This window comes from Scomber japonicus, chromosome 23 (assembly GCF_027409825.1).
Source record: "Scomber japonicus isolate fScoJap1 chromosome 23, fScoJap1.pri, whole genome shotgun sequence".
Taxonomy (NCBI): domain Eukaryota; kingdom Metazoa; phylum Chordata; class Actinopteri; order Scombriformes; family Scombridae; genus Scomber; species Scomber japonicus.
Window position 1 is genome coordinate 21,728,882 of NC_070600.1, and position 14,815 is coordinate 21,743,696.

Sequence of the window (14,815 nt, forward strand, 5' to 3'; positions counted from 1 at the left end):
CTCGAGGACAACAAGAGGGTTAAATTAGGTCTATTAATCATAATATCCAAAGAATAAATGTAAAACCTGTCAAAACAAGCTGGATAAAAATGTCTAAACACAGAACTGAGTGATAATTTATACTTTATAGTATTATAATCTTGTTGTTGTGTTTGTGTCCAGACTCCGTTCACTCTCACTCTCAGGATCTGGGACATTTACATCTTAGAGGGTGAAAGACTGCTGCCTTCCATGTCCTACACTCTCCTCAAGCTGCACAAGAGTAAGAAGAATGCTTTTCCTCCTCTCGGCAGATAACACAATAAAAACACAAGAAGAAGAAGACTGACTCTGTGTGTGTGTGTGTGTGTGTGTGTGTGTGTGTGTGTGTGCGTGTGTGTGTGTGTGTGTGTGTGTGTGTGTGTGTGTGTGTATCCATCCACAGAGCACCTGCTGAAGTTGTCCATGGAGGAGCTGGTGGAGTTCCTGCAGGTGACTCTGTCCAAAGATTTCTTCTTCGAGGACGACTTCGTGGTGGAGCAGCTGCAGGCGTCCATGACGGAGCTCAGGAAGGCCAAGCTGGATCTGCCGGCTCCAGGTACAGTTATAAAAAATAAACTATATATAGATATAAAAACCACCAGGAGGAGCGTTTCCAGCTGGTGCAGAGCTGATGTAGCTGCAACAGGTGCTTCTTTACTTTATTAACACTAAGTGACATTCATATAAATATAATATCAGGTTATATTTCATTCAGGATTGGCTGCAATTCATTATTCTTTACTATCCAACAGTTATTTTTCAATAAATCAATAACTTGTCGGGTCTATAAAAAGTCTGAAAATGGTAAAATAAATGTCTCATTATGTCCACAATCCAAATATATTCAGTTTACTGTCAAAGGACTTTTAAAAAAACAGAAAATATTCACATTTAAGAAGCTTTTTTTTTATAGGAGAAGGAAGGGAGGAAGGAAGGAATGAGTAAAGAGGGAGGGAGGGAGGGAAGGAGGGAGGGAGGAAAAAAGAAAGGAAGGAAGGAGAGAAGGAAGGAAGGAAAGGAGTAAGGAGAGAGGGAGGAAAAAAGGAAGGAAGGAAAGGAGTAAGGAGAGAGGGAGGAAAAGAGGAAGGAAGGGAAGCTAGAAGGGAGGAATGAAGGAAGGAAGGAAAGAAAGGAGTAAGGAGGGAGGGAAGGAAGGAAGTAAGGAGAGAAGGAAGGAAAGGAGTAAGGAGAGAGGGAGGAAAATAGGAAGGAAGGGAAGCTAGAAGGGAGGAATGAGGAAGGAAGAAAGAAAGGAGTAAGGAGGGAGGAAAAAAGGAAGTAAGGAGGGAGGAAAAAAGAAAGGAAGGAAGAAAGAAAGAAAGGAGTAAGGAGGGAGGGAGGAAAAGAAGGAACAGTCTGACTAATCTGGCTTTTATTTTTCAATGAATCAATAACTTGTTGGGTCCCCAACCCAAATATATTCAGTTTATTGTCACAGCGGACTAAAGAAACCAAAAATATACAAAGAAATGCTTCATATTTGTATTATTGTAGATGCAAAAGTTATTATTCTATAAAATGTTCTCCTGGATCTTAATATAGTGATTAAAACTATCTTTTTTTCATTTTGCAGCTCATTAAGAATAATAATTAATCAATAATTTATTAATATTTTATGAATGTGAATTACGTTATGAGTCAGAATATGAACAGTATGTAAAGGGTTAATGACACACACACACACACACACACACACACACACATAACGACATACTGTAGGTCAGCTGACCCGGCTTCCTGCTGTCCTTTAGCATCTGTTAGCATGTGTTAGCATCTGTTAGCAGTGTGTTAGCAGTGTGTGTGTGTGTTTCTAATCTTCCTCAATAATCTCCCTCCTCTTCTTCTTCTTCTTCTTCTTCTTCTTCCTTTCCCACAACAATGTTAGCCAACAACAACAAAAGTGTGGCGGTGAGTGGGGGGGGCCACATCCCCTCCTACAACAACAGTAACCGGTGGGCTATCCTGACTGGTCTTACCCCCCCCTGCCCCCCTCCCCCTTCTCCTTTTTTTCTTCCATGTCTCTCTGTCCATCTGTCCCTCCAGTCCGTCAGTCCGTCCTGTCTGTCGCCTGTCTGTCCAGCAGCACTTCGGGGGGTTTTTTAATCCCTTTTCACTAAAAGCTATTCCCCTCATCCCCCCCCCCCCCCCCCCCCCTTTTAATAATTAACTATCTTCTTGCTTCTGTGCTTATATTTATATTTTTTCCTCTGTCTTTGGTCCCATTCTCTGATTTTTAATGTGATAAAACCAAAAAAAGGGTCTTTCAGGTGATGTAATGCGCCCTCTGGTGGTGGAATATCGCCATAGCAACCTGGAGCTTTGTTGTACTGTAGTACTGTTTAACCAACTACTTCATCAACATAGTGGATTTTAGATTAAATACAGTCTTATTTTATGAATTATAAAAAGGTTTTACTCCTAAATTAATCAGATTTTTATTAAGGTTTAATTTATAGCTGGTAGTAGAGTTTAAAAAAAGGTAGAAACTATTTTTTTTAGTCTTTTTCAGTCTTGTAATGCGCCCTCTGGTGGTGGAATATCGCCATAGCAACCTGGAGCTTGTAGTATTGTTTAACCAACTACTGCATCAACATAGTGGATTTTAGATTTAATAAAGTCTTATTTTATGAATTATTATTATTATAAAAAGGTTTCACTCCTAAATTAATCTTATTTTTATTAGGGTTTAATTTATAGCTGGTAGTAGAGTTTAAAAAAAGGTAGAAACAATTTTTTTTTAGTCTTTTTCAGTCTTGTAATGCGCCCTCTGGTGGTGGAATATCGCCATAGCAACCTGGAGCTTGTTGTACTTTAGTACTGTTTAACCAGCATCAACATAGTGGATTTTAGATTAAATAAAGTCTTATTTTATGAATTATTATTATCATAAAAAGGTTTCACTCTTAAATTAATCAGATTTTTATTAAGGTTTAATTTAAAGCTGGTAGTAGAGTTTTAAAAAAGGTAGAAACTATGGTTATAAAGACAGATACTTATCTTTTTTTTTAGTCTTTTTCAGTCTTATACATGACATCTTCCTTTTGTATTCTATTTTTTTTTAACTTTATATATTTATTTTAAAGATTTCCGACTTTAATACAGAGAAACAGAGCAGAATAAAAAGGGTTCGGAGCTGTAGCTGTCTGTTCATGACAAGATAATGAGCTGCTTTCTCTCTCTCTCTGTCTCTAAACACTGGAAGCTTTTGTTTGACTTTTGTTTTAATAACCATCTGCTGCCACATTTTCTGCTGATGTGCAGGGGTGGATTTTTTTAATTAGCATATTTTGTATCTGAATTGGCAGCACTGTGAGGAATGACAGTGTTTTTTTGTGGTTCTGGTAAGTTTTGAACTCTACTCGGCCTTATTTGAGTTAAAGATTATCTCTTTTTTTTCTTTTCTGAACCACCACAGCTGTATAATTTAACTTTGAGCAAACACCAGCAGAGACAAATCTGCAATCTAGGACACTTTCTTTCTTTTTTTTACTGTCATCACAAAACACCAGCAAAAAACTAAGATGAATTTAATCATTTTTGGCGTCTTTAGGAGACTGATAAACTAAAATAAATTACAATACAGTCAAATAAATAAACTAATTGTTATAAAACAAACTAAATACATGCCTGAAAAGGAGTAGAAAGAAGTAAAATCTTATTTAATCCCACCTCTTCTTCACTCTTTATTAATAAATCATATTTCTCTATATATTAACTGTCTTATATAATACCTACATTCATAAACACACATGTATTAATATGATATAATACACCCATGCTTATCATAATTATATATAAAATACTTCTATGTATTAACTAGTTAGCTTTATCTTGTAGAAATGTATATTATATATAATTATAAACTATATTTATCTTATATACATACATTAACTCATTTATTAACTTGTTATTTTTATCTGATATACATATATATTGAATTAAATACATAAAAAGCTGTAATAAAAATTCATAAAAACTAAATAATACATTAAAATAATAACATAAAAATAAGTAAAAGTTTGTTAATTATTGCATTTTTATTAGCAATTAGCAAAGTAACTAATTTATTAACCTGTTATTTTTATCTGATATACATATATATTGAATTAAATACATAAAAAACTAATAAAAACGACATAATACATTAAAATAATAACATAAAAATAAGAAAAGATAGTTCAATATTGCATTTTATGAGCAAATAGACACATTTCAGAGGGCGATCCTCATGAAACAACCTTTTCTAAGCTTTTAACCTGATGAAACATTTATTCCTGAAGACTTTTAATACAAGTCAAAAATACCTTATGTTCATTTTATATCTATAAAGTTTAAATCATCATTATAACGCTGCTTCCCTTTCAGATATTAGTTGTTAAACGCTGCCTCGCCACACTGTCATCATTTCTGCTTTTCTACTCGTGTGAAATAAAAAGTAAACCAAAGTGATTCCTGTTAGTGGCCGCCGATACGGAGACCTGGAACAGTTCGGTCACGTAACGAGGAAGCTGGAGGACAATATAACGTACAGTTTAGAGGAACTTTAACTAGAAGAAGCCACAATGAGAAATTAAATAAAAAGTAAAAGTAATCACAGATAGAAACAGACTTAATAAGAATCTGCTTGGAAATCGTTTTCACACATTGACTGAAAGTTTAAATTTGTTTATTCATCTATAATTGTGTCTGTTATGCTGTAAAATAATAAGATTTAAAGTGGAAAATAGACTGTAAGACAGATCTGTGTGAGTTATATTTTAGGTAACGTTTCCTCAGCTCTAAAATTCAGGTTGTAACCCTAATATTTAAACATTTATCGCCATTAAGAGAGATTATTTAAGTTTTTTAGCCAATAAAGGGACTAAAAACAGATAATCTAGTTAGATAAACTGCTATTAAATTATATATATATACAAGTGCTACAAAGAAAAATTAGATAACAAGTAAAACTAATTGCAAATAGAAACAGTCTTAATGAGAATCTAGTTTGATGAACAGTACTAGGAAACCATTTACACACATTGACTGAAAGTTTAAATTCACATTTGATTATTAATCTATATATAAATGTGGAGTGATATTTGATATAACGCTTCCTCAGCTCTAAAATTCAGGTTGTAGCTCCAATATTTGAACATTTATTTCCATTAAAAGATATTTAAGTTCTACCTTTTTTAACCAATAAAAGGATTAAAAACAGGTTTAAAAATTCTAGATTATTTAAGATATGAAACCTACTAATAATACTACAGAAAAGGTTGTCTTTCTATGTTTGAAGACAATACGAAAAGGTTGTAGCGAACTTTAAGGGTTAGCTATAACACTTTAAGAACGTTTTTTAAGAAACTGTTTGACTCAATTTAGCTTAATTTTGTGCTGCACCGTAAACCAAATATGTCCCTGAGATCTAGGTGACATCTTTTTTTTCTGTAGCAGCTCTTTTTCATTTTTACCCGCTTTACTTGAGCCTTGAACGCATCACTTATAACACGAAAAACAGTCACTCTGAATTGGGTCTTTCAGGGTTCGATTAGTTGTGGTACTTTCAGAGAATAGAGAGAAGTAAGGACTCAAATCAGGTTAGTTAGAGAGTCATAATGTTGGGTTTTCAATCAATTGCCCAGCCTTAGAATAAACTACCATCCTACCTTTACTTGATCTGGAAAGAGATGCGAAGGACCTTTTTGACTTTTCATACCTTTAATGAGGAAAGTCTCGTTTTAAATAAGGATAAAATGGTCTCTAGTGAATGAAAGCTCCTGAAAGAGAACAGGCAGAGCAGAAGTAGTAGTTTTTAAAACAGGTTAAAAGCACGTTTTTGCACTTTATTCCTTAATAAAAGTGATTTAATTCAGATGATTATTGACGTAGAAGAACTAGACGAGGAAGGTGAGGTAGCGTAGTTTAATCCCCTCCCCCCTCCTTGTTACTTTAAGCCCATTTGAACAGGAGAAAAAAAGGCCATGGTCACGGACAGACACTTTAGTTTGTGGATCCGATGCCAACGAATTCACTTCCTGGATCACTCCCCACAGCACTTCCTCTTCTTCCAGCTGCTGCCTGCTGGCCTGCTGATCACACTTTCCCTTTACAGTCCCCGAACACATCCGAGCGTCACCATCACTGTGTCTGTTTTCAACTTGTTCCTGTCACAATTGTATTTCTTCTTTTTTTTTTTTTTTTTTCTTTTTCTGCTTGACGTAAGGGTCAATGACGACATGCAACCCAGTGTCAGATGGTGTAACCAGTATTTTTATTATAGGAAAATACATGTGGAATAAATGTAATCCACTTTTAGCAATGCAACACATGTTTTATGTAAGAAAAAATGGTTGTTTTTAGGATTTGGCTTGCTCAATATTGACAAAATGCTTTAAAATTTTAATATAGAAATACTCCAAAATATTTTCTTATCATTTGATTATTTAAAAATGAAGTAACTATGAGTATAAGTCCACCTAAATACACTGTAGGTGGATAAAATATTGGATATTCATCATTGTTTTGTGGTTACACCATTTGACATTTTCAGTAGCATTCAGTCAAAATGGAAAACCAACAAAAAATACCAAATGTATATTTTAACAAACCTTTATTTGTCAACCTGTAAATCAGTAAATTAAAGTATTAATGTCATAACTTCTAACGTGGAGGTTGTTGAATAGTAAGAACAGTAGAAGTAGGAACTGAAGGGATATTTTCTGTGGTTTTTGAACTTGTTCTTACAAGTCTTACATTTATATTTAACAAGGTTCATTAATCAAGAACTATTTCTGTATGACCTTTCAAATCCAGGTCTACCGCAACAGCTAAGTACAGATTAATGAAATGGGGTGAAAGTCATAATTTCAATTGAGTGTCATTTCCTTAATTGAGCCCCCCCCCCCCCCCCTTTTTCCACCCAGCTGGGAATGAATATCAAACTGAATATCTGTTTTTTTTCTCTCTTTGCTCTTTGCCTGTGAAGATTATGTGTCGTCGTAAATGTAATTCTCCTTTATTTTTTACCTCTCGATGGCAGTGGTTTTTTTGCATGACTCCATGCCCCCCCTCCCCTTCGTTGTGACTCCTCATCCGATGTGAATCAACACCACCACCAGTTTGTTCAACCATCAACGTTTAACTGTCTAGTTTTTCTCGGCGTTGGTCTCATGTGTGTTTCTCTTGTTCCGATCTCGCAGGTGAAGACGCAGAGTTCCCCAAGAAGCCTCTAGGGCAGCTTCCTCCTGAGCTGGCGTCAGTGGTGAACCACGTGGGTAACGGGCAGAGTCACGCCGAACCAGCCGAACCTCCCAGGGGGCCAAGTCCTGTACCGGAACGCCATCGGTCGGACAGTCGCCCCCCGAGCAGGTCACGCCGGGACTCGCTGGATAAACCGTTCCGCCACCACAAAGACAGGAGGGATGTTCGCTCCAGGGGATCGGGTGAGATCCCCAATGATCATCAAAGGCAGTCTACGTCCACCACGCCTGAGAGGGGGTCGACTCCATCCTCAGCCACCACCCCTATACCCCAGCTGACCCCGGTAGATAGAGGGAAGTTTCAGAGCCACGCCACCGCCAACCACAACTCCAACGCGGCCTCCAGCTCTAGCAAAGAGATCACTCCCCGCTGGTTCAAACCCTCCGAGACCAAGCTGGAAGCTGTGAAAGCGGCGGCGGCCCGCGAGACGCACCTGAGCCGAGGGGCGTCGCCGGCCCCCTCCAGTCCAGGTGACACCGCGATGCCTCACCGCCGGCCACGCTCCAAGGGCTTCGTCCCCGGCTCCAACCGTGGCTCCAACGCCTCCCAGTATGACAATGTGCCGGGAGTGCCAGAGCAGGATTTTGAGATCCTTGAGCTTGAAAGACCTCCGTCCAGAATGAGGACCCCTCGCAGTGAAACCCCCTTCAGCGTATCATCCCTCCATCAGGGCAGCCCGAACCGTGGACCTAGCTTGGGTGGAAGCGTCGTCTCCGTCGCATCAGGGCACAGGATGGCCAAACACGGCCTTCCTCCGTTTTCCCACAACAAGCCAGCAGGTGTCCAGGCTGGTTACCATGGCAGCCACAACCAGTACCATACCCCTCCGCAGCAGCACTCCCCCGGTAGGACGACTACCGAGGTCCCCATCTTCCATCCGGCGTACAGCGTGAGCCTGGACCCCAGAGGCGACGACAGACACTATGCTCCGCCCTCCCAATTTTCGTCGCCCTCCAACATGGGGTACAGGGAACACGCGTACGCCACCACCCAGCGGCACCCCAACAGCCTCTCCCCCGAGAAGGCGCTCATGAACAACTCCTTCGCCACCTACCGCAGGCAGCCGCCACCCAGCTCCTCCACCCACAACCTCCGAAACGCCAGGCCTCCCCCGGGGGAGCACTCCCTGCAGCAGCTCGATACCCAGGGGAGGTCCACCCCGATCTACCTGCAACAGCTCACCTCCGCCACGCAGGTGTACAACGCCCCAGACTATAGGTTCGAGGGGCTTCGGAGAGGCGATCAGAACATGCAGTACCTCCAGCAGGAAGCAGGGGGGCAACGGCGAGCTGTAGACGGGATCGCGTGGCCGCCGGAAGATGAGCTACTCCCTCAATCCCCAGGTGGGATGCCCCGCTCGCCCAGCTTCCAGCGAGCCCAAATGTCCCCCGTGCAGGAGTTCACGTTCCCCCCGGACCCCAACAACCTGCTCCACTACAGGACACAGTTACAGGAGCAGCAGCCCGTCATAAGGCAACAGCTCCCCCAGCTGTTCGGCGGACCACACTACAGGCACGCACAGGAGGCGTTTGCCCTGCAGGAGTCCATGCTGCTGTGATTGGATGATTTTAAAAAAATGAATAAAATAAAAGGCGAGACACTGTAAAAAAAAAAAAAAAAAAATGAAATACTGAAGTGTAGTCACTGACACTGTGGTAAAAAAGGTGAGCAGTAGTCCTACTTTTTGTTAGGATCCTGGTTTTCTTTCTTTCTGCTCTGCCGTCTCCTTTCGTTTCTCTACGTGTGAAAGTACCGACTGTCACACTTGCATCGTAACGTTGCAGGACGCACCAGCCTCTGACGTTTTTACTGATCACTTTAAAAAAAAAAAGAGAGAGAAAGAGAAAAAAAAAACAATAAAACAAAAAGCTGACTGAAGATTTTATTTTATTTTTGGATGTAAATCATTAACAAGAGGTGACAGTATAAATATATATATAAATATATATATATATATCTTTTAGAGTCTGATATGTACAGTGGATTTTCTTTTTTTTGTTAATATGCTGATGAGTCAGTAGTCGGAGATTATCCTCCTGAAATTTATTTTCCATCTTTATTTTTTTATATATGTGTTACTTCCAGATATTTACATTAGAGGTCGATTTTACTCTATATGCTCGTTTATTTTTCAAGAGAGGAGAAATAAATTACAGCGTCCAATGATTTAGAAATTTTAGAGAAAAAAAGCAGTGATTTGAACTTTTGTCACTGCGAGTTATGATTTTTTTTTTTTTTTTTCATTTCAATCGTGAAGCGCCTCCATTGTAGAAAGAGCAGGGGTTTGTCGTTTATTATCTTTTTTGCTCCATTTCAGTGACATTTTTTTTTCATTTCTTGATTATAAACTAACTGTTGTGCATTTCTCTTCCACATGTGAAGTATAGTACAATGGGTTTCCACACATATTTGAGGCCAGTGTAGTTTTATTGTGAAATTACAAGCCTGATTAGAGACTCCAGGAATAGAGAGCTAATTTGTGAGGGCTAATAATATATATATTTTTTGTTTGTTTGACGGCTTTAAGTCATCAGATTTTGCTATGTAACCATAGTTAACATGTTTGGTTTTTTTTAAATTGCCGTACTGTAGTTACAACATCTGGAGCACATGCAGTCAAGAGAGACGGATGTGAACTAGTTTCAGTACAAAAGTTTGCTTTACTTCATTATGTCTTATTATTCTCAAACACTGTCATATCAACTACTGTTCAGCTGCCGGCACTTCCACTGGTGTACAGTCATCTGGCACACACACACATTTACACACATTTACACACACACAGAGAAACACACTACATAGTCACACATTTCAACATTTAATCAGTCACATTCCCTATCCATTCCTCATACTCTGGTTTTATATTGTATTGTCTTAAAAACTGTTCATTACATTCCCTCGATTATCTTTGTTTTTTGTTAAGCGACTAATGGCAGAACATTCTGATACTTTGCTTAATAAAATGAGTTGGGGTGAAAATGAATCTCTTTTAGTTTTCTTCTTGTCTTTTGACTGGTTGTTATATTTGGACGTCGTATCATAAACTTGTGGTTGGAAACTGTCAGGCTTGTATATCCTACTAAGATTTATTTCCACAGGGGTTTTTTGTTACTGTTGTTGGTCTTTTTCCATTAATAAGTTGAAGACATTCGGCTGAAAAGTGAAGAATTTAGAGAAATATCAAGTATTGAGGTAATACTGGATGGCTCTGTTGTTGCTTTTAAATATAAATGTGTTAGATTATAACTTATAAATTAGATTTCGACAAGGCTTGAACCACTAATCCTAAAATTAGACCAATGAAACCATTACTTTATACTCTATAATAACTTTTATATCCAAATATTAGATGAAAATTGATGCTAGTGCTGATAAAAATGGGTCAAAGAATAAAATCACCCTCAATTTTGATGCTATATTAATCACCTCAGTCATTTATCAAGCTAAAGTGTAAAAGTATAATCACTGAGTCAAACTCCTCAAACATGATTTGTAGCTTTTTTCTGTTTTGTATCATTGGAAATGTAATATTTTTTAAAGGTTTTGGATTTAAAAAAGATATTTGAAAAAGTCCAGTTGCTGAAATGTTATATACTAAATGATTTAAACTAATTATCAACTGATTAATCAATAAATAATAAAGCTTTTTGGACAAGAGAGGCTAATTGTATGTGCACCTAAATGACTTGAGAGACATTTAACAGGTTATATCCAAATGTAGGTTTATTTACTGACATCTAACTTATATAATATAATATAATTTAATATTTTTTTTAAGGTTTTGGATGAAAAAAAGATATTTGAAAAAGTCCAGTTGCTGAAATTGTATATACTCAATTATTTAAACTAATTATCAACTGATAAATCAATGAAGAAAACTCCAAAACAAGACTTTTTGGACACGAGAGGCTAAATTTATGTGCACCTAAATGACTTGAGAGACATTTAATGATTCATTTACTGCCATCTATCTTATTAATTGTATATAATATAATATAATGTAATATAATGTCATTTCTTTCCGATCAAAACTCCAAAATAAGACTTTTTGGACAAGAGTGGCTAAGTTTATGTGCATCCAAATGATTAAATTTACATATTATACACATATTATTACATTTACATTGACTTCTATCTTATCAATTACATATTAAGAGAGATGTGAGTCAACATATCTATCCATCTTGTGTATCTCCATGACAAAATACAACAATCAGTGATTAATTGAGTTATACTGAGAATACTGAAGTCATTATAATCAGAGTTTGAAGGCAGCAGCATCCAACTGTCTGCTCTCGTGCTGTTTCTGTGCATCTTTCTGCATAAATGAGCAGACGATGGCTTCAAAGACGTGTCATGTCGAGAGCTTTGCAGGATGAGGAGAACAACACAACAACATCCTCCGTCTGACGCCGGGTGGAGATGTTTGTTGTCTACGCTGTGAAGACTTGTGCAAATAGGATGACAAATCCCCGATAAGAGGAGCTCAAAGAAGTGCTCGAGAAGCACCGGGAAGTCGCTTTGAAATCTTACAGCTCAGTCGTGTTATTTTTGGTCCGCCAGTGGGGAACGGTTTGCATATGTGAGAGGATAAATATTAGAGAAAAGCTTAAAATAGCTCCGGATTGATCCAACAACACATGAGACTGAGAGGATGGTTGATTTATGGGTCAGTGAGAAATAAGGGTTGGCAATTCAATTCAAAAATAGCTTTAAAAATAGTTTCTAACCCTAAATGCAGCATCAGGTTTGTTAAAATGTACATTTTGTATTTTGGTTGGTTTTATGTCATTTGCACCATTTTTTAAACCAAAAGTAAGACTAAATGCTCCTGAAAATGTCAAATGGTGTAACCACAAAATAACATATTCAATATTTTATCCACCTACATATGTATTTAAGTGGACTTATACTAATAATTACTACATTTTTAAACATCAAATGAAAATAAAACATTTTGGAGTATTTCTACATTTAGATTTTGATGTATTTTGTCAATACTGAGCAGGTTGTATCCTAACCTAAAAAACTACTGGTTACACCACTCTCCACCTACAGTATACATATAATAACTTCATTTTTAAACTTCTTATAAAAAGAAACATTTTTGCAGTATTTCTACATTTAAATTTTAAAGCATTTTGTCAATATTGAGCAGGACGTATTCTAAAAACAAACATTTTATCTAAATAAGTTTTGACAAATGATGTAAAATGTGTTAAAAAACCAATGGTCAAAACCTTCTTTATGAAAAAACTACTGGTTACACCAATTGACTCTGGATTGAATCACATCATTGATCCTTACAGTAAAGAAATAATAGAAAGCAGGTGTCAAACACATGGATTATATTCTGTGAATCTGAAAATCAGAGCTGAGACTAACTCGATAACTTGACCAAAGGAAAACTAATCATCAACAATTATGACCAGTGAACAGTTTGAGATTAATTTAATATGTAATTACAGTAATTCAATCATTCAAAAATGTCACCTTGAGCTTAAGGAAAGTGTATTTTATGGGTATTTTCACCTTTTTTTTTGACAATCTATAAATGAATGATAATAATGATTATAAATGTTAGATGTGTTTTAAATTGTAGTTGGAACTAAAGTATAGAACAATTTTTGAAGTTTTTCTGGATGTACTCATTCAAATCTTACTTAATGCACCCATAAGAGATAGTAGTTAATACAAATACAAGCATGCTGCTTTTCTTTTTATACTTTTTTAAAATTTGTATAGTATTTTATTTTTATATATTTATGCTTATATTTGTTTTATTAGTACAAGTGTGGATGTAGCTGCTGTAAACAAAGGATCAATTAAGTATCTATCTATCTATCTGTCTGTCTATCTATCTATCCACCCATCCATCCATCTATCTCTCTCCTGATGATAGATTACCATGAGCTCCATTTCCTGTGTCATTCTCTAAATATCTTCAATATTACAGTGTTTAGACGATCTGCTTTGACAGTAATGAAAGATCATGACCTTGTTTATAAACTCAGTCGTATCATCTGCAGACGGTTTACGCTGACGAAGCATTTCTTTTAGTTAGATAACAAACAGAGTGTGTAGTGTAAAGTTTTACCTCTCAGACTAAACACAACCACACCACCACATGGTCACTCAGTAAAACTACAACCTTAATGTATCAGTCTCAATGTGACACTATGCAATGATGGATTTCAGGTGCTTATTCAGTCTAACATCTCTAATTGTATTTTAAATAGCTGTACTCTTTATAGCAGCTAAATAAAAACACATCTCTGTAAATGCAAATGAATTAAAATGCAACATTCAACCATCACCAACATTATTATTAGTAAGGACATAAAAACTACTGGTTCATGGTTGATTTACTGTAGTCATTTTAAGGGCTTCTTAGTATTTTATGGTTCTCTTTGGTGTTTTTACTCTCACATTATTTCTACAATAAATCTATTAATGACTTATAATCCATAAAATGTCAGTAAATGGTGTAAAAAAAAAAGTCACAATTCCCAACATAAAGGGGAAAGCTTATTTGGTTGTTTTGTGCCACTGACCAGTCCAAAGTCCAAAGATTTTATAAGACCTTACAGGAACCAGTGAATGTTTGCCTCTTAATAAATAACTTGATTATTCACTGATTAATAGCACTGCCCTTTCATTTTCAGCACTAGAATTGACCATTTGTTCCAGATGGTTAAACAGATTTGTACTTAACCAAACTATAAAAATATTTAGTGAGATCTCCAAACAACAAGGTCTATTCTGGGAGGGAAAAAATCCCTCTGAACAGTTAATATTTAATATCAGGGAGTGCGATAGACCCCTAAAATAGCTCATCCAAAATGTAGCCCAGAACACACAAAACATATAGGCCTACAATGACTTTTTTCTTCCTTAGCAATTAATTTGTCAAAATCTTAAGAAAATAGCATCGCAATTTCCTCAGACCTAAAGTCTTCAAATTGTTTATGTCACACCAACCGTGCAAACCCCATAATCAATATACAATCACACAAGAAGAGACAGACAAAAGGCAATCAATAATCAAAATTCACCCTAATACACCACCATCACCCACTATGTGACTGTATCACTCAATGCAAGGAAAAGCAGACAAAGGGCAATCAATAATTATCAAAAAAGTTGCCCATTTATTTTCTTTCCTTCAATTAAGTTACAATTACCACCAACCCAAACTTCAACATCTCCAAAATGAACCAAGTACCAATTCAGTGTATTCATATTCATGATAATATGGACATTTATCATGTCAGCCTAACGTCAACCAAAACTATGGAAACTGGCTCATTTGCTACATGAAATTATTTTATATTTTATGCCAAAACACATGATTTGGAAACACAAAGATGAAGCCAGGAGTGAAACATAACAAACCAACGGAGCAACAAGCAAAGCAGAGTAGAGAAGCAACCAAACACTGGTGATAGATGGGCTAAATATATGACAAGAAATACAGACATTAGCTTAAATTGGACTCACAAAGTCAACAACCGCAGCTCTGTAGTTTATTTATGAACATTTGACAAGACAA

At 36.7% G+C, this 14,815-nt stretch overlaps 1 protein-coding gene across 1 annotated transcript in view; it reads left to right on the plus strand.

Moving 5' to 3' along the window:
* Nucleotides 1–9,128, plus strand: part of usp6nl (USP6 N-terminal like) — a 69,496-nt gene extending 60,368 nt beyond the window's left edge. The window contains 3 exon segments of the mRNA XM_053344049.1: nt 163–262; nt 425–577; nt 7,203–9,128. Coding sequence (XP_053200024.1) covers nt 163–262; nt 425–577; nt 7,203–8,821 — 1,872 coding nt within the window. The 3' untranslated portion in view covers nt 8,822–9,128.
* The last annotated feature ends 5,687 nt before the right edge of the window (nt 9,129–14,815 follow it).